Below are 20,958 nucleotides of genomic sequence, written 5' to 3' on the forward strand. Positions count from 1 at the left end.
GAAAAAGCAAGACAGTAGAGAGTAACATCAAGTTAGGTACACACAATCAAACCTTCAAACAACTAAGATAACTAAATGGCAGGAATCACCACATACCTATCAGTACTAACACTTAATGTTAATGGACTTAATTCACCCATCAAAAGACACCGTTTGACAAAATGGATTAAAAAAGAAGATCCAACAATTTGTTGCTTACAGGAGACTCATCTCACCGACAGAAATAAGCATATGCTTAGGATGAAAGGCTGGAAGAAGATTTACCAAGCCAATGGCCCCCGAAAACAAGCAGGAGTAGCAATACTTATCTCTGACAAAGTAGACTTCAAACCTACATTGATCAAACGAGATAAAGAAGGACATTCCATACTAATAAAAGGGGAAATAGACCAAAAGGAAATAATAATCATCAATCTGTACGCACCCAATGTCAACGCACCCAATTTCATCAAACATACCCTGAAAGACCTAAAAGCATATATAAACGCCAACACAGTGGTTGTGGGAGACTTTAACACTCCATTATCATCAATAGATAGGTCATCCAAACAAAAACTCAATAAAGAAATCCAAGATCTAAAATATGCACTAGATCAAGTGGACCTAGTAGATGTCTACAGAACATTTCATCCAACCTCTACACAATATACATTCTTCTCAGCAGCCCATGGAACCTTCTCCAAAATAGATCATATCCTAGGGCACAAAGCAAGCCTCAGCAAATATAAGAAAATAGAAATAATACCATGCATACTATCTGACCACAATGCAGTAAAAGTAGAACTCAACAACAAAAGTAAAGACAAAAAACATGCAAACAGCTGGAAACTAAATAACTCATTACTTAATGAAGAATGGATCATCGATGCAATAAAAGAGGAAATTAAAAAGTTCCTAGAAGTCAATGAAAATGAAAACACAACCTACCGGAACCTATGGGACACAGCTAAGGCAGTCTTGAGAGGAAAGTTTATAGCCATGAGTGCATATATTAAAAAGATTGAAAGATCCCAAATCAATGACCTAATGATACATCTCAAACTCCTAGAAAAACAAGAACAAGCAAATCCCAAAACAAATAGAAGGAGAGAAATAATAAAAATAAGAGCTGAAATCAACGAAATAGAAACCAAAAAAACCATACAAAGAATTAATGAAACAAAAAGTTGGTTCTTTGAAAAAATAAACAAGATCGATAGACCCCTGGCAAACCTGACTAAAATGAGGAGAGAAAAAACCCAAATTAGTAGAATCAGGAATGCAAAAGGGGAGATAACAACAAACACCATGGAAGTCCAGGAAATCATCAGAGACTACTTTGAGAACCTATATTCAAATAAATTTGAAAATCTAAAAGAAATGGACAGATTTCTAGATACATATGATCATCCAAAACTGAACCAAGAGGAAATTAATCACCTGAATAGACCTATAACACAAAATGAAATTGAAGCAGCAATCAAGAGTCTCCCCAAAAAGAAAAGTCCAGGACCAGATGGATTCTCTGCTGAATTCTATCAGACCTTTAAAGAAGAACTGATACCAACCCTCCTTAAACTGTTCCATGAAATAGAAAGGGAAGGAAAACTGCCAAACACATTTTATGAAGCCACTATTACACTTATCCCAAAACCAGGCAAAGACACCTCCAAAAAGGAGAACTATAGGCCAATCTCCTTAATGAACATTGATGCAAAAATCCTCAACAAAATAATGGCAAATCGAATTCAGCAACACATCAAAAAGATTATTCACCACGACCAGGTAGGCTTCATCCCAGGGATGCAGGGGTGGTTCAACATACGAAAATCAATAAACGTAATAAACCACATTAACAGAAGCAAAGACAAAAACCACTTGATCATCTCAATAGATGCAGAAAAAGCCTTTGATAAGATCCAACATCATTTCATGATAAAAGCTCTAAGAAAACTAGGAATAGAAGGAAAGTTCCTCAACATTATAAAAGCTATATATGACAAACCTACAGCCAGCATTATACTTAACGGAGAAAAATTAAAACCATTCCCTCTAAAATCAGGAACCAGACAAGGATGCCCACTATCTCCACTCCTATTCAACATAGTACTGGAATTCCTAGCCAGAGCAATTAGGCAAGAAGAAGGAATAAAAGGAATACAAATAGGTAAAGAAACTGTCAAAATATCCCTATTTGCAGACGACATGATCCTATACCTTAAAGACCCAAAAAACTCTACTCAGAAGCTTCTAGACATCAATAGCTATAGCAAGGTAGCAGGATATAAAATCAACATAGAAAAATCATTAGCATTTCTATACACTAACAATGAGCAAACGGAAAAAGAATGTATGAAAACAATTCCATTTACAATAGCCTCAAAAAAAATCAAATACCTAGGTGTAAACCTAACAAAAGATGTGAAAGACCTCTACAAGGAAAACTATACACTTCTGAAGAAAGAGATTGAGGAAGACTATAGAAAGTGGAGAGATCTCCCATGCTCATGGATTGGTAGAATCAACATAGTAAAAATGTCTATACTCCCAAAAGTAATCTACATGTTTAATGCAATTCCCATCAAAATTCCAATGACATTCATCAAAGAGATTGAAAAATCTACTGTTAAATTTATATGGAAACACAAGAGGCCACGAATAGCCAAGGCAATACTCAGTCAAAAGAACAATGCAGGAGGTATCACAATACCTGACTTCAAACTATATTACAAAGCAATAATAATAAAAACAGCATGGTACTGGCACAAAAACAGACATGAAGACCAGTGGAACAGAATAGAGGATCCAGATATGAAGCCACACAACTATGAGCAACTTATCTTTGACAAAGGAGCTAAAAATATACGATGGAGAAATAGCAGCCTCTTCAACAAAAACTGCTGGGAAAACTGGTTAGCAGTCTGCAAAAAACTGAAACTAGATCCATGTATATCACCCTATACCAAGATTAACTCAAAATGGATCAAGGATCTGAATATCAGACCCCAAACTCTTAAGTTGATACAAGAAAGAGTAGGAAATACTCTGGAGTTAGTAGGTATAGGTAAGAACTTTCTCAATGAAACCCCAGCAGCACAGCAACTAAGAGATAGCATAGATAAATGGGACCTCATAAAACTAAAAAGCTTCTGTTCATCAAAAGAAATGGTCTCTAAACTGAAGAGAACACCCACAGAGTGGGAGAAAATATTTGCCAACTATACATCAGACAAAGGACTGATAACCAGAATATACAGGGAACTTAAAAAACTAAATTCTCCCAAAACTAATGAACCAATAAAGAAATGGGCACGTGAACTAAACAGAACTTTCTCAAAAGAAGAAATTCAAATGGCCAGAAAACACATGAAAAAATGCTCACCATCTCTAGCAATAAAGGAAATGCAAATTAAAACCACGCTAAGATTCCACCTCACCCCTGTTAGAATAGCCATCATCAGCAACACCACCAACAACAGGTGTTGGCGAGGATGCGGGGAAAAAGGAACCCTCTTACACTGTTGGTGGGAATGTAGACTAGTACAACCACTCTGGAAAAAAATTTGGAGGCTACTTAAAAAGCTGGACATCGATCTACCATTTGATCCAGCAATACCACTCTTGGGGATATACCCAAAAGACTGTTACTCCAGAGGCACCTGCACATCCATGTTTATTGCGGCACTATTCACAATAGCCAAGTTATGGAGACAGCCAAGATGCCCCAGCACTGATGAATGGATTAAGAAAATGTGGTATCTATACACAATGGAATTTTATGCAGCCATGAAGAAGAACGAAATGTTATCATTCGCTGGTAAATGGATGGAATTGGAGAACATCATTCTGAGTGAGGTTAGCCTGGCTCAAAAGACCAAAAATCGTATGTTCTCCCTCATATGTGGACATTAGATCAAGGGCAAACACAACAAGGGGATTGGACTATGAGCACATGATAAAAGCGAGAGCACACAAGGGAGGGGTGAGGATAGGTAAGACACCTAAAAAACTAGCTAGCATTTGTTGCCCTTAATGCAGAGAAACTAAAGCAGATACCTTAAAGCAACTGAGGCCAATAGGAAAAGGAGACCAGGAACTAGAGAAAAGGTTAGATTAAAAAGAATTAACCTAGAAGATAACACCCACGCACAGGAAATCAATGTGAGTCAATGCCCTGTATAGCTATCCTTATCTCAACCAGCAAAACCCCTTGTTCCTTCCTATTATTGCTTATACTCTCTCTACAACAAAATTAGAGATAAGGGCAAAATAGTTTCTGCTGGGTATTGAGGGGGGGAGCGGGAGGGGGTGGAGTGGGTGGTAAGGGAGGGGGTGGGGTCAGGGGGGAGAAATAAACCAAGCCTTGTATGCACATATGAATAATAAAAGAAAAATGAAAAAAAAAAAATAAAAATGTAACTGTATTAGTTATTTCCTTTATGTATATTGAGTACCACATCAGATGGTATTACCATTTTTGCTTCAAATCTGATAAAGAGAAAGTTTATTGCCTTTGATGATCAAATTTGTATGTCAGTCTGACTGTAATAAAGGATGTCCTGCTAGCAAGGAAAGCATTATTTCTAGCTCTACCTGTGAGAGGGTTTAAGTGAATGGCATTTGCATTTGCAGACAGAATAAAGATGAGTGGGTCCTCCAGTCCACCAAGGACCTGACTGGAGCACAGTGGCAGAGGAAGGGGAGATTGACTTCAGTTTCAGCACATTATCTTCTCTTGCCTTTGCACCTTGCTGCTCCTGGGTCTTGAGTCTTGGGACTTGAAGGAGGACTTTTACCATAACCCTCCAACCCCTCCCCTTCTTCAGTTCTTCTTCTGATTCATAATAGGATTTATACCACTGACTTTCCTGGTTCTAGAGCAAATTGTGGGATTTTTGGGCCTCCATGATTATATGAGCCAATTCCTATAATAAATTCCTTCAGGGCCAGGCATGGCTGCTCACACCTGTCATCCCACATATGAAGTAAGCAGAAGTAGGATCACCATGGTCTGAGGTATGCTGGGCTAAAGTGTGAGACCCCATCTAAAAACAAACTAAGACAAAAAGGTTTAGGGGCATAGCTCAAGTTGTGAGGCCTTGAATTCAAACCTAAGTACCATAAACAAAACAAAACCCTCTGTTGGTGGGGGTAATGGAAACAATCTTCCACAGCATATTTGCACATATTCTCTATATACCCTCTTGTTTACTTTAAATCACCTCTAAATTACTTACAATAGAAAGAGTTGTCATTTGTTGCATTCTTTAGTGAATAATGACGTGCTTTAAAGTCTGTACATGTTCAGTAAAGACAGTTTTTAAAAATATTTTCAGTGTTACAGGACCTGTGAACATAAATGACCAAATGTTTGTGTGTGTGTACACACACACACACACACACACACATCCTATTGTTTCAATTTGTCTGGACAACACTAACATACAGCTTTTGGCACCTAGAGTGGTTCTAAAAGAACAGGCATTAAAGATGAGTTTTTGGAATTGCTTCTGTACTTTCTGAAATTGGCTCTCCAATCTGACTAGATTTAATGATGCTAATGAGACTATTCTCAGTATTAAAGAGAGAGCACTGATAGTGGTATGAATTGTTCATAGAAATATGCAAAATATCTGTACTGATACTCCTAATCAATGACTTACAGAGCTAAGTGACTCTGTATATAATACTTTTGAACAGCTTTGGAAAAAACATTGCTTGGTTGATCCTAATGCCACTGGACAAAGTGATAAAGGAAAAGGATGAGCTCAGGAATTCAATTTCCCAACTCACATAGCACATAAATGAACTAAAATTTTCTAGATGTTTCCTGAAGGGAGAGTCTTACCTCTTGTAGATACAGGACTGAATTGCCAAAAACCAAATTCAGAACCTCATTCTTAGATTGCCTGAATTACAAAGCAAATTGAACTTCCTAACTCCCAAGGGCATGTACTGTGAAAATGAGGATGCTAATGGAAAAAAATGGGTCCCATAATTTGGGATTAGGATATGTGAGAAGACCCTGATAAAGCAGAAGGCATGAGCACTTAAATTTCTGATGAGTTTCCTTTTTTCAGTGTAAGTGACCATTCCATCTACTGTGAAAATAGCCCCTAGTGGTAGTGAATTTCCTACTCACAGGGATGTATATCAGCCTTTGCACCTTTGCCTGATGAGATTAAACCTATATTGCCTGAGTAAATGGGAATGGTCTCTCTTAAGGCATTTGCTTTGCTACATAATGCTGATTCTCCTTAGGACCCAATCCTAATACCCCACTTTTTTTCTTGACCTATAATTGTACTCCAGTCCAAGCACACCCCCAAAGGTAAGGTACAGAGGTTGATACTTGGGGAGGTACTCTACACTCCCAAAGAACTACTTGAGTTTTCTGATTTATGCAAGCACAAATCTAGGGAGTATGTGTGACAGATATTAAAGTTGTGGGACAATGGTGGAAGAACCATAAAAATTTGTGGAAGTAAGCTTACTATGTGAACATTCTGCATTTGTTGTTGTAGCTCAGGGAGTTAGCAAAGCCCCTAAGTCTGTTTGTTTGACTGAAACAGATCAAAGATACCCACTGTAAGTGAATTAGAAATGTCAGACCTGCCTTGGTTTGATGTAGAGGAAAGGATTTAGAGGTTTAGAGCTATTGGAACACTAGAGTACATTTGTTCACTAATAAGACGTAGCAGCACGGGTTAGTCCAGAAGACATGCTCGTCACTACTGCTGTGAGAGATCAGATTGAGAGCCCAGACCCCGCATGCTTAAGGACCATGACTGCTCTTCTCTATAAACTGTATAGCAACCAGTGGCCCCCAACCAGAAAACCTTAATGCAGTGGAAGTGGTTCATTCCAGGTTTTGCAGAGGTCAAGTGGCAGACCCAGTTGCCAAAGGCAAGGAGCATAGTTAAAGGATACACACACACACACACACACACACACACCATACAATATCATATAGCAGAGTGGAGGAACATAAGAATAGTCTGACATGCACAGACCTATGGCATTTGTGAGTTAATAATGATATTTCTAAGAGGTTAAATTAATAAAAAGTCAGGAAATTTTTACTTCATCTGTGTAAATAGAAAATTTCCAGGTCAAGTGAAGAACACTTTTAACTCAAATCATAGAAACAGAGTTACTTCCATTCCTAGACTTGAGCCCATTTATAGAACCAGATCATCACAAGTGAAGGGGAGGCTTATAAGAAAGGACCCTGGTACCCCATAGAAAGGTCATTCTGTTAGTCTTTCAGCCTTCCCAAAGGGACCTATGGCCTTTTACCAGGTAACTGCATTTGGGGGGAAAGAAAATAGACCTTTCAGGAACTGTCCATTTTTGGTTCTGAACTGATAATGATTCTAGGAGAAACAAAATGTCTCTTAGGCCTTCCAGTCAGTGTAGGGGGCTCACGGAGATTAGGCGATCAAAGAATTTTTTAGTTTAGTCTGTCTCAAAGTAGGTCCAGTGGATCTGTGAGCCCATCCTGGGGAAACTGTGGTTGTTTCCCCAGTTCCAGAATACATAATTGTAATAGACATACTTAGAAGTAGCATGAAACCCCACATTGGTACCTTGACTGGCAGAGTGTGGTAGAAAGGGCCAGCTGAGGCCATGAAGACTGTCTCTACCTTAGGAAAAGAGTAAATCGAAAGCAGCACTGCATTATTGGGAAGATTGCAGAGCTTCCTGCCACCATCAAAGACTTGAGAGATGAAGAGATAATGATTCCCACCACATCTCCATGCTTCTCCTATTTGGCTTGTTCAGAATAGATGGATCTTGGAGAATGTCGTAGATCATCATAAATTTAACCAAGTGTTCATGATGACTCCAGTTGCAGCTGCTGCGCCAGATATGGTTTCATTGCTTGAGCAAATTAACACATCTCTGGATACCTGGTCTGCAGCTATTGATTTGATAATTGCTTTTTTCCTTTATCCCTGTCCATAAGGCCCACCAGAAATTTGCTTTCAGCTGGCAGAGGTCAGTAATACTCCTTTACTGTCCTACCTCAGGGATGCATCATCTTTCTAGACCTATGCAATTCACAGGGATCTTGACTGTCTTTCCACAGGATGTCAGGCTTATCCATTACATTGATGACAATATGTTAATTGGACCTAGTGAGTGAAAAGTAGCAGATAAGACATACTGCATGTCAGAGGATAGGAAGTAAATCACACTGAAACTCAAGGGCTTTCTATCTTAGTGAAGTTTCTAGGGGTATAATGGAATGGATGATGGTAAGAGATAAAGTGCTTCCTACAATGGAAAAGAGAGGTACCATGCTTAGTGGGCTTATTTGGATTTTGCTGGCAACATAATCCTCATTTGGGTGTGTTATTATGGCCTGTTTTTATGTACTTTATTTGGAGGGAGTAATGGCCATTGTGCTGATTTTTGGAGTCATGGGATTTGGAGCTGGTCAATCTTGAGAAGAATTATGATTGGATAATCAATAACAACAAAAGTTTGGAGGAGAAGCAGGCAGAGATAATATGTATATATGAAGTTTATGAAGATATTTGTGTCCCATGGGAATATTCACCAAATGGTAACCACAGCAAAGGATGACTTTTGTGTTTACTAGTCAGCCTCTTTCATTAGCCACTCCTGTCATTTATTATACATGGGCACAGCAACAAGGCTTCTGTTCACAAAGGCTCACTTGTCTATGGCCACTGCTGAATGCCCAGTCTGCTAGCAGTGGACACTAACACTGAGCCTTTCATACAGTCCCATTTGCTAAGGTGATCAGCCAGCTACCTGGTGGCAGATTGATTGCTCTAGACATCTTCCCTGCTGGAGTAGGCAACTTTTTCTTCTTATTGAGATAAGCACTTACTCTGGATTTGGGTTTACCTTCCCCGCATGCGGTGCTTGTGCCCAGACTACTCCACCTGGGCCAACAGAATGCTTTATCCACATGGTATTTCACACAGCGCTGCTCTGCTGCTGATAAGAATTCACTTCACAGCAAATGAAGTGTGGTAGTAGGCCCATGTCTTTGGTTATCCTGAGCAGATAACTTGACAGAACAGTAGAATGGCCTTTTAGAGACTCAGTTATAACACAAGCAGGAGCAGTACCAACTGAGTTGGGAGAGACTGGGGTATCTCATTACTGCAGTGTAAGTCCTGGCTCTCCTACATGTGCTCCATTGATGGTGTACATTTGTTAGGGTGGCCTCATTACCTCCTGAGTGAAGGGAACTGAAGGCCCAGGCACCATGTGTTCTCCATTCACATTGCATACTGCCTGGGATGGAGAGTTGGGGAATGAAAGTCCATAATTTGTTCACTTTCTACTTGGCCTTCTCTGACACCACCTCAGTATGAGAACTACGGTGCTGTGCTCTGTAGACTCCCTCCTAGGCTTTTGACAGCTGTAAAGGGCTGAGTCCCAACTTATTTTTTGGTGGTATTTGGCTTGTGTCTCCTTTGCGACGCTGCTCTGTTTCTGGTTCTTTGACTGGAGAGTAGACTTTGGTTGGGGCTTTTATTTCATCTACACTTCTTGCCATTTCTAGGTTGCCATCTTCTTTAGCTCCATGTTTGGGCCATAAGAGGTAAAAAGAAAACCCAAGGAAGTCAATACAGTATCTTTCATTGATTATAAGGTCTCTAGCTGGACTGCCATCTTCTTTCCACCTTTTTTTGAGTCTTTTTATATTTGCTTTGTATGTAATTTCTAGTGTTATTAATTCCTTAGCAGGAGGAATAGGGAAAATTATACCAATTCTGTCTTCATTATGGAGGAGTAGAACCATGATAAAAGTTTTTAAATAAAAATTATAATTTAAATGTCTCATGTATTGTTATGTATATATGTTGTGTTGCCTATTTTTAAAGATTTTCTAGTTTTAAAGATTTTTTTTTCAATGCTGGTTCTGAGTCACAACTTTTGTGTTTACTTTTGTGAAGCACAAATGAGGGAGTGTGTGTATATGAAGTAAAGAAGGATTGGGGTTCATTTTTTCCTCTGTGATTTTCCAGTTGTTCCAGTGCCATTGGTTGGAAAGTCTCTTTTTCTCGTTGATTTAACCTTCACAATTTTGTTGACCTTAAACTTAACATACATGTCTGTTTCTGGACTCTATTTTGTTCCATTGATCTCTACTTACTTCAGACTACACTGAGTTTTGTGTGTGTGTGTATGTGTGTGTGTGCTTACTAGGCAAGCACTCTACTACTGAAGCCACACCTCTAGCCTTTTGCTTTAGTTTATTTTTTAGATAACTCTCACATTTTTGCCCAGGGTGGGCCTCTTACCACTATCTTCCTACCTCTGCCTGTGGCATAATTGGGATTTCAGGTATACCCCACCACATCCAGCTTGAGTTTTTTTCTTTCTTTGTTTGTTTGGTTGGTTGGTTAGCTTTTTGAGATAGGGTCTTACTAACATTTTGCCTGGGATAGCCTTGAACCACAGTCCTTCTATCTCTGCTTCCCCTGTAGCTGGGATGCAGAGTGTAGAGGTGTGCCTAGTACACTGTTTTGTTTACTGTAGTTGTACACTATATCAATTAGGCACTGTAATTCCTTCAACATTATTCTTCAATATTGTTTTGTCTGTTTTGGCTACTTTCCACTTCTAAATAAATACCCTACAAGTGTCAATAACTGTACAAGATATAAACTGGAATTTGTAGAATCTGTAAATATATTTGATGAGAATTGATACTTTAGCACATTTATTCTTATCAGTGAACTTACTACATTTTTCACTTTATTTACATCCTCTTTTAATTCCTCTAAACTATGTTTTAGCTTTTTACTTGTTCAAGTATTACACGTGTTTTGCTAAATTTTATGTTTTTTATTTAATGCAGTTGTAAATATTTCTTAATGTTATTTTACATTTGGTGGTACACAAAAAACCCCACATTTATTGCACATAGAATATAGTTGGGAGCTGCTTTTAAATTCAATTGACAATATTTACATTTAAATTGGAGTCTTAAGACTAACTGCATTTAATTATTAAGCTGTTTGTTTGGATTTAAGTCCACCATCTTGCATTTCTTTTCTTTATGTCCCATCTATTTTTGTAATCTTCCCCCTTTATTCTGCCTTCTTTTGATTGACTATGCCTGTTTAAAATTGGTTCTGTTTCATGGCTGTTCCTTGGCAGTTGCTTTATTACTTAAGGAGCCTGATTTTGCTGGTCTGTGACTTGGTCTTTCTCACTCTTTCACAAATAGTTTACCATGGTTTCTGTTCTTCAGGGTAGCGCCTTCCCTGTCTTTTTTTGAATTGATCAGTTTTTAACCTTATTTTTCTCTGTTAACTTGAATGTTGTACTTTTCTGAAAAACTCTTTTTAAGTGGTTTTGCTTAAAGTCTTAACACATATACTTGATAACAGTGCTGAAAGTTTGTTTATTTTATACTCCTAAAAAATAGAAGGGCCTTGATGACTTTTGGCTCTCATGAATTGGTTTGATCTTTCATGGTTCTATTGTCTCATATTTTAATTCTTTTTTTTTCTGCTTAAGTTTGTTTCAGAAGGCCAGTGACTATGTTAATCTACAATTTTATCCATTTCTTTGCTTTTCTTTCCTTCTTACATCTCAGTCCTCTCTTCAGTCACTTTTCTTCTTTCAGAATTTATTCTGCCTCCCATTTATGAAGACATTGTTAACCAGAATCCTTTTGAAAATTATATTTTCACTATTGCCTTTCTGGAATTTCACTGTACTTTGGATTTCTTATGATTTCTTCATCTCTCTTGTATTGTCTTACATTTTTCTTCCTGTTTATGTTTTGCATTGGGAGATATTTTTTCACATATTTACTGCCTTTCCATTTTTGTAGCTCTGGCTAGGCTGAATTTTACTGTTCAGTCTGTCCATTGAATTTTTAATTTTATTCCATTCAGTATTTATAGTTCAGATAGGTTATTTTTCAAGTATGCTCCTGTTTTTATTTCATTTTTTGTCTATATATTTTAAACATACTTTATATCATTTTTGTATAGCTGATACTCCATTATATGGTGATTTAATCTGGCTGTTTGTTTTATTATGTACGTCATAACTCAAGTTTGATAAAGTTAGGGGTATAAGGCCTTCTCCAGTTTGGTCTAGCTGTCCCAAACCAGCTGGCTGGGGGGTTCTACTGCTCTACCTAGATAGAAATCATGTGTAGGCTAGGAGATGCTCCTCCAGTTATTTTGGGTCCATGGTTAGTGTTTGTAGGCAATGACAGTGGATGACATTGGGCACTGTGGGTCAGCCCTGGGCTTTTGACAGAAAGGGCAGCAGCGAACCTTGGGCATCAGCCTGAGGCATTGGACAGCTAAGGCAGTCACTCAGGGTTCCAGGCCTCAGAGATTTAGCCTCCACCTCTGATAGCTTAGGCGGCAGCTGTGCCTCATGGCTTCAGTCTTAGACCTTTGACAGCTAGGGCTGTGGCTTTCCGGGCTGGGGAGTCAGACCTGAAAACCAAAGTGTTACAGTTCTTTTGTTCCAGGCAGAGACCTGGGTTAGGAGGGGCCTCTGCACCTGCTGATCCAGATCAGCTTCTGTCAGTTCCACTTTAGCCACATCTGTCTCCACTGCCCAAGGATGTCAGTTTCCCACGTTGGGTTCTGTCAACTGCCCCACAGCCTTGGCCTCTGCCCCCAGGGGTTCTGCTGCTTCTTTTGCCACTGCTGCCTGGATCATCTGTGATCAGCCAAAGCTGACTCCTGCCGGGGGCTGCTCTGCTGCTGCTCTACTTCCAGGATTGACCCCAGCCACCTCCACTCCCCTTCTTTCCCCCACCCCCTGCCGCCGTTGCTATGTCCTTTTACTTCCTCCTGTTACCTGTTCATTTGCTCTACTAATCAGAAGTAGTCAACACCACTGAAAAGAAGTCTTTATTGAGACCTAACTTTGCAACAAGGGGCAGGGGGCAGCACGGGAGAGTGTCTCAACTGCTCACAAAGTGAACTGAGCAGCCTGCTTATGTAGTCAGAAGGGGATTGTGACAAGGGTGGACTTCACCAGTCTTAGCAATCCACTCATGCCGATGAAGGATGGTATTTGCACCAGCCTTGGCACAGTTCCTGTCACCAATCACAGGTCTTCTGCTAGGCCACCAGTGGAAGGAATCGCTCCCTCTTTGGCCTGGGTGAAATAGCTGCTGTGGTAAGAAAGTCTGGTGAAAGCTACCATCTGGGCCACTGTCTTCGGGAGCCAGAGTTGTGCTTTGGGTGCTGACATGAACACTGTGCAGCTGTCTGGCTGGTAATGCTTTTATCAAGGCAGTGGGGCATGGGGAAGTCTCCCCAGCCCCAACCTCTTAGTCATTTAAAGAGAAGAATAAGCTTGTAGAAGAGGGCTTCCAACAAATGTTATCACTAACAGTGTCTTAACAGTATTTAACAGCACACTTAGAATGCTTACCTCTTGTCAAACTGTGTGAGAGAGAGGTGGGTATGGGTGTGAGAGAGGTGGGTATGAGTGTGAGAGAGAAGGGTGAGAGTATGAGAAGGTGGGTGAGAGTGTATCTATAGAGTTTGTAAAAATGTCTATGTTTCCTAGACATAGAGCCTAATGCTCCAGGGTTTTTCTCAAGCAAAGCCAAATTTTGGGCTTGGAATTTCTTATACAGCCCAGAAAATACTATGAGGACTGCAAACTTACTTTGAAGAAAGACCATTATGTAGGAGTTCACAGAGGTGTTTTGGTTCCCCATTTCCCTCCATTCCCCACTTCTCCTCCCACTTCTCCATCCCCCATGCCACTTTGACAGATAAAGCGTTTTTGTTTTTACCCCTGTGTGACTGAAATTTCTCTTGGTCCACTGTTTTACTTAAGAGTCTTGCTCTATGGTTGCAGGTTTAAGGCTCTTCTCCTTTTCTCTTTAGGCTGGTAAATTATAACACCTTGGAATACTGACATTGGCATCAAGTGAATTAGGGACACAGCCACCATTAGGTTTGTAGTTTTCTCTTCATCTATAATCCTTATCTGCTTTTCTTTCTTGTTCCCTCCCTCCCTCCCTCCCTCCTTCCCTTCCTTCTACCCTTTCTTTCTTTCTTTTCTCCCTCCCTCCCTTCCTTCTTTTTTCTCCCTCGCTCACAAATACACCAAACCAAGATTGTTCTGTTGTGTTCAATTAGGTGATTCCTAAGCATCCATACTTCACCACAGAGTTTGAAATGAATGTCTTTTCCTATATTTTAAACTTGTGTTTTCACCTGTCATTTTTAAATATGCCTGCTGTTTTCAGTAATAGAAATACTACTTTAAAAAATCAATATTCCAGTTTAAATCTCCAACAATTTTAAGTGTAAATCATAATTTTTCTTTATTCTTTCTTCCAAAGAGCCTAATTCTTTCAGTGCAAGTTTCAGTTCTCATGGAACCACTTTGCTAGTACTTCTGAGGGAAGAGTGGATTCTTGTGCTTTCTACTTCAGGAGTACAGTAGCCACACATTGTAAAAGGATAGTTTTCTATTCTGAAGTCCTAGAACTCATACTTCTTGGGTGTAGATTACAGCTTTTATAGAATTCAAATTATTCAAGGGTCATATGACCCTTCCCATTTTTCCCATAGCTTTGGTTCTGCTTTCAAATTTAATTCTGTGGGACAGATCTCTGCCTGATTCACTGATAGGTGAGCACATTTCCCCTGTTCTAGGGTTTTAATTTGAAAGTGTCTACATATCTTCCTCTTTTGTACCCCCCGAACATCAGTATCTCCAGTTTCTCTATGACAATTCATGCTTCTTTCCTATTTATTCAAGAAACCTTTAAGCTTCCCTCTCTGTTTTTTCTTAAGTATTAATCCCAACTTCACTTGACTATGGACATTTTTCTATAGAGATTCTCAAATATAGGTGTTATCCAAAGGTATTATGTTATTAATATCTGTAACATCTGATATACATTAGTTCTCCCCTGTTGAAATTAGAACCCCAATTAGACACTGATCTGTATGATGCATGCTGTTTGTTGCCAAGAGAAATACCCATATTCTAGGTAACTCTTGCCTTCTGGTTTTTCTAGGTTAAAGGTAAGGCAAGGGTTTTTCTAGGTTAAACCAAGAAAAAAAAAATTACACCCTTTCTAGTTAATATTGTTCACTACTATCTTGGCTTGGCCAGTGGAGGAGATCATGGCATTGAAAATAAGTTGGTTAATTTCCCCATGTAGAAGCTCATGTTTTTACAGATCTGTAAACTGAAATAGCAACGGTTGAAATAATAATAGTGATTGTTTTTCCAGTTCTGTAACCATTGACCAATTGTTGTAGAACATAGTCCTTCCATATTCTTAATTATTCTATAAAGTTTTATTGGAGGTTGGGTGGTAAGAGGAATAGACTAGGATATCTGATATTTATTCAGTCATATTTGTTGTCTAAAACCAGATGACTAGTTTTTATAATTATGATTTTTATTATATCACCAAATTGGTTCAAAAAGTTTTACTTTGTCTTTGTAATCCTTACCCAGCTTACAGAATTCCTCCATTGTACCCTTTGGCACAAATTATTAACTCTATGTGTCTATAATCAACATACTCAGCATAAGAAAATTCAGTTTGTTGTTTGATATTTCTTACCTTTTAATTTTTATTAGATAAGAGATCGATCTTCCTTTTCCTTATTACAGGGAAAATGGGAAATGGTAGTGTGATTTTGTGTCTACCGTGTTCTCTCAGGTCTAGATCATTGAATTTTTGGTTTTATATATTTTGGTTATGGGGGATTTTTTTTGAATGGGATATTAGGAAGATGAGTGATTATGAATGTGTCTCCTAGAACTTTTAATTGTAGTTTTACATTTAAATATAAATAAACATATTGTATTTGCAACTAACTACTTCTTAAGTACTTTCTTAACCAATATTTGTGCTTGATTGAGTGAAATTTAATAGGCTCTCCAGAAGCACCATTTAAACTAAAACATTAAGTAATCAAATAATAGAATAAGACTTGTATATTTATGTAGATTGCAGTATATTGAAAAACATTTTTATGTAATTATTTATAGTGTTTTCACAGAAAGAATATTCGTCACAAGATAGTTGGACAGTTCAGCCTAAATTACTTTGTAAACATGATTTTTAAGCACAGGACTAGTCGTTGTAACATTGATTGTATTTTCTCTTGTTTTCAAACCTAATTTTTCTTTCTGAAAAGAGTAAAGGAGGGTACCTAAAGATGCACTTCTTAAAATACATTTAAGTTAGCTTAATCTCATAGAATACATTTAATTTAAAGGTGCTGTCTTGATTTTGCTTAGATGTCTATCATGTATTATTCAAAATCCAAAGGAACCAAAATGATTTGTTATATATCCAAATTGTTTCTTTCTGTCACATGTACAAGCTCATTTGGAAATATCTGAGGTATAGAGATGGCATCTTTTATTTTTACATGTCATTCATAGCCTGCAAATGTTTTCCCTTGTCTCTCCCTTATTGTTCTAAATTTACATTTGTTTGTAGCTAATTGTTTTCAAATTCTTTTCTATTTTAGGCTAAAAATCTTATAGAGAGATTTTTTAATCAACAAGTAGAGGTTCTTGGCAGACGGGCAGAGCCGTTACCTGAAATATACTATATTGAAGGCACTCTCCAGATGGTTTGGATTAATCGTTGCTTTCCAGGGTATGGAATGAATGAGCTCAAACATCCAAAATGTCCTGAATGCTGCGGTATGTAATGAACTATGATCTTGTGTTTTATATTGATGAAAATTCACGTATTTTCATTTTGCCTAAGTGCATGCCTGTCACTTTTCAAAGATTATTTGAAGTGGTATGTTTGAAAAGACTTTAAAGATGTAAAAGAATAAATGTGGGCTTAATTTTGACCTTGGTATTGATGTTACAGCAAAGAGTATTTAGGAACATTGTTAGGGCTGTTGGAAGGAAACAGGGAGAATAGTCATAAGGCACTTACAGTTTATTTGCTCTAAAAACAGCCACACGATATTCCTTTTAGAATCTGTTATTGATGAGTTTAGTTTAGCTGTCTTTGTGACTTGTGTTTCCTTTTAAAGTAAGTACTTTGATCATTTTATCGCACTTGTTTCTCTGACTTCATCCTAGCTGTCATTCATCCATCTTCACTTTTGTTGTGGAAAGTTCAGGTGGTTGGCTTAGATTGAGTGCATAGATTTAGAGTTTTTGCATCTCTGTTACTAAGAGCTGAGTGGGCAACTTCTAATCTTTTTTCTTTTTTTATGGTACTGGGTTTTGAACTCTGAGCTTCACACTTGCCAGGCGGGCACTATACGACTTCAGCCACTGCACCAGTTTTGTTTTGTATTGTTTTTTTTTTTTTTTGAGATTGGGGCTTGTGAACTATTTGCCTCTGGCTGGCTTCGAACCACAATTCTAGGGTTTCAGGCATGAGCCACTGGCACCTAGCTCCAGTTTTTAATCTTAAAAATTTTTCTGGTTTAAATGTCATTAAATTAGCACCATTTTCATCAGGTCTTCTCTGATTATTTTTTCCGTCTCTTTCTACTAAGTTAGATTAAAAGCCTTTTCATGTGACAGAGCACTAAATATTCTTTATATTTTTATTTGGTAGATTTTGCTTTATATTTTTTCTCATTTTGTTTTAATTTAGGCATATAAAATGTACTAAAAGCTACCTTAGGAAATGCAATACATATTTAGCAAATAAGGCACTTCCAGATGTCAGGTTTGTCACTATTTTGATAATGGTGATAAAGCATACCATTCTAGAGCACTGATGGGGATGAAGAGAGGCCTAGAAATATAAGCAACTAAAGTAGAGCCTGGTAATTTAGATCCCTACTTAAATGCATCTATATTTTTATTCACTGTCGATTTAAAATAAACTAAAATTTTTAAGTATTTGTATCTCACTAATTATTTTTAAGTAGTTAAACATAGCTCTTTGAAATGAAATAGTTCTGAGTCTATGAGAATTACAAATAATTTCACTATTAGCATATTTAATGATCCTGAGATAGTCTATGAATAAAGCATAGCTTTGCACTTTGAGTTAGTAGTGCATTGAAAGTGAGTCCTTCAAAGATAGGGTTGTTTTAAATAAGGCCTTTTAGACTGTGAATTTATTTTGTTCACACATTCAATCCTGCACGCTTGTTTTAATTTTAGGCCAAAAGATCAGAGAGACAGAACTGTTCTCCTGGCGTCTTTCTACTGCATGTATTTAAATAGTTCTTTTATTGGTATGAAATAAAACTCATTTCCTCTGTAGATCCACAAAGCTCTCACTGTCATTTTGAATCATTATATTTCTGAGGAATCTCTAAATAATTGAAAAATTATGGGCAAAGAATAGGTCAGTCTACAAATTAGCTGAATGTGTTGCCTGAATATTCTTTAAAAAGATATTAATTCAGAAAAAGCAAGCCATGTAATTAGGAACAACTCACCTGAATGAAATTGAAAGAAACTGCCTTAAAGATTTTAAAGAATTAACAATACAGTGAAAACTTTTGGTTTTGATGGAGTAGCTGAAAGCAAGAAAAAGGCTTCTGCCAAGAACACAGGGAGAGTCAGTTAACATACAAAATTACCCATTCTTTGGATATTGACTGTTAGTGCGTAAAAATTCCAGGGGCAAGGATCATGGCTGGAGGAGCCTGGGGAAGTAAATAATAGATTTCACTGCACGAAAGCCAGGGATATCATATTGGTATGCTAAAATCAAACAATGGCCAGCTCAGACTGAAAACACCTCTAGAGAAACAATACATGAGAAAATTTTTCATAGGCATACAGTAAAAGAAATACTAAAGGGAATTTTTCAAGTGGTCGGAAATTATCCTAGACAAAAACATGTTCTTGAAGCAAGGCAAAGAGATGGAATGCAGCTGTGCTCACCACAATACCAATCAACAGAGTGGAGAGATACCCTACACAATGGGAGAAAAATCTTTCCAGACACTCATCAAACGATATTAATATCCAGAATATATAAGTAACTCAAAAAATTAAACACCAAAAGTAACAAATAATCCAATCAATTAGTAGGCAAATGAAGTAAAAAGATTTTTCTCAAAGAAGTATATATAGCCACTAAAACATGAAAACGTCTTCAACATCCTTAACTATAAAGAAAATGCAAAAAACTACTACAGTGAGATTCCACCTCATTCCAGTCAGAATGGCTAACATCAAGAAAACAAATAACAAATTCTGGTGAGGATATGGGGGATAGCAGAAGGAACCTATATTCACTGCTGCTAGGAATGTAAATTAATCAGCTACTATGGAAATAAAAAAAATTCAAAACAAAGCTCATATGATCCATCCATCATAGTAGATCATATGAAATAGTATATATCACTTCTAGGTATATACTCGAAAGGATCAAAGTCAGCTTGCTGTAGAGATATTTGTATATCCATGTTTATCATAGTACACTATTCACAACAGCCAAGTTACGGAATCAGCCAGGTGCCCATCAACAGATGAATAGACAAAGAAAATATTTTATACACACATGCACAATAGTGTTTTACTCAGACATTAAGAAGAATGAATTTATGTCATTTGCTGAAAGATGGGTAGATCTGGAGATCATGTTAAGTGAACAAAGCCAGTCCCACAAAAATAAATAACAAATGTTTTCTCTAATTTGTGAAAGTCAGGGGGAAAACAAAACCAAAACCAAAAAATAGAGAGAGAAATACTAGAGAGGTGAAAGGGCAAGGCAAAAGGGGGAGTGGTAATAGAGAGCAATAGAAGTACATTGTATGCATGTATGGACATTTAATAATGAAACACTTTACTATGTACAATTAATATACACCAAAATTTTTTAAGAGATGGAAGGGAAAACATACAGATAAGTATTGACTGTAAAATATATAGAATACTTTGTAGGACTTAAATATGTACAGCTAAAATATGTGACCATAGTAAGCCCAAAAGCAAGAGGGAATAAGAATAAAAATGTTCTAAGGTTAAATTATTTTCAAGAATTGATATAAGCAATAACTTGTTTTGGATTGTAATAAGAGATTAAGGTGCACAAAGTATTCTTTAGGGCAACCACTAAGATATTAAAATAATGAGTATATAACAATTAGATGGAAAAACTTGTTACAAAAACATCTGGAGGAAAGGCAAGATGTCATATTGGAAGCAACCATTGTTTTGACTCTGAATGAGAAGAGTCAGAGAGACTATATTCAACACATGCAGTCAGAAGTGACTATATTCTGAAGAGAGAAAGAAAGAAACACAAAGGAGATGGAAAGACAGTAGAAAAGTATGGAGAAACTGAGGCAACAGAGAAAAGCAACAATTAGGTCCAAGCCCATCCGTGGCTCCCCAGGAAAAGAAGGGAGCACTGATAACACCATCACAAGGTAAGCCCATCTTGGAATCAGGTTGACAATTCTAGCTGCAAGATGAGCCCACCCTTCACCTCATGCAGTACTTAAACCCAGTGCTGGGATTTGGTGAGACAGTGCTCCAGTGTAGAATGCTATCCTTGGTGAAGAAATACATTCTGTTACTCTCCTTATCTTGGAGGGCTATAGCAAAGTGCTATCTTGGGATAGGGCCTATTGTTTGAGGCTGAGATACACTGGGGGCCAATAAACAAGCAGCACTTACAGCTCAGGGAGTCTTGGGACACCTTGCCATGCTGTCTGGGTGGGAGATGGCCAGAAGAGATGGTGATAGAGAGAAAGGTCTGATGTGGTCCCACAGGCCCTGACCTCCCTGAAAGAAGAGAGTCCCATTGCCGGAGGCTCAGGCAGAAGCAAAGCACCAAGTCTGTGGCTGGCTTAGTATTGGGTCTCCAGGGTCTGCCTTCTGACTGCATATGTTGAATGTTGGAAGGGTTAGAGCCCAATGCCCAGACCTTCTGATTTACAAGATTCCCACAGCCTCCCTCTCCCCTTTCTGCTCCTCCTCTCCACAGAAAGCTTCATTGTCAGGCAGGGCCTGAAAGCACTGAGACCCAACCTGGGATCTCAGTGCTGCTGACACTCAGGACTGAGGGCC

General features: G+C 38.0%; 1 protein-coding gene across 2 annotated transcripts in view; it reads left to right on the forward strand.

The window, feature by feature from the left end:
• Nucleotides 1-20,958, forward strand: part of Zpbp (zona pellucida binding protein) — a 98,230-nt gene that overhangs the window by 44,798 nt on the left and 32,474 nt on the right. For both annotated transcript variants that reach the window (XM_020187193.2, XM_074065519.1), the window contains one exon: nucleotides 16,473-16,650. In XM_020187193.2, coding sequence (XP_020042782.2) covers nucleotides 16,473-16,650 — 178 coding nt within the window. The remainder of the gene's footprint in view (nucleotides 1-16,472; nucleotides 16,651-20,958) is intronic.

Source organism: Castor canadensis, chromosome 2 (genome assembly GCF_047511655.1).
Source record: "Castor canadensis chromosome 2, mCasCan1.hap1v2, whole genome shotgun sequence".
Taxonomy (NCBI): Eukaryota; Metazoa; Chordata; class Mammalia; order Rodentia; family Castoridae; genus Castor; species Castor canadensis.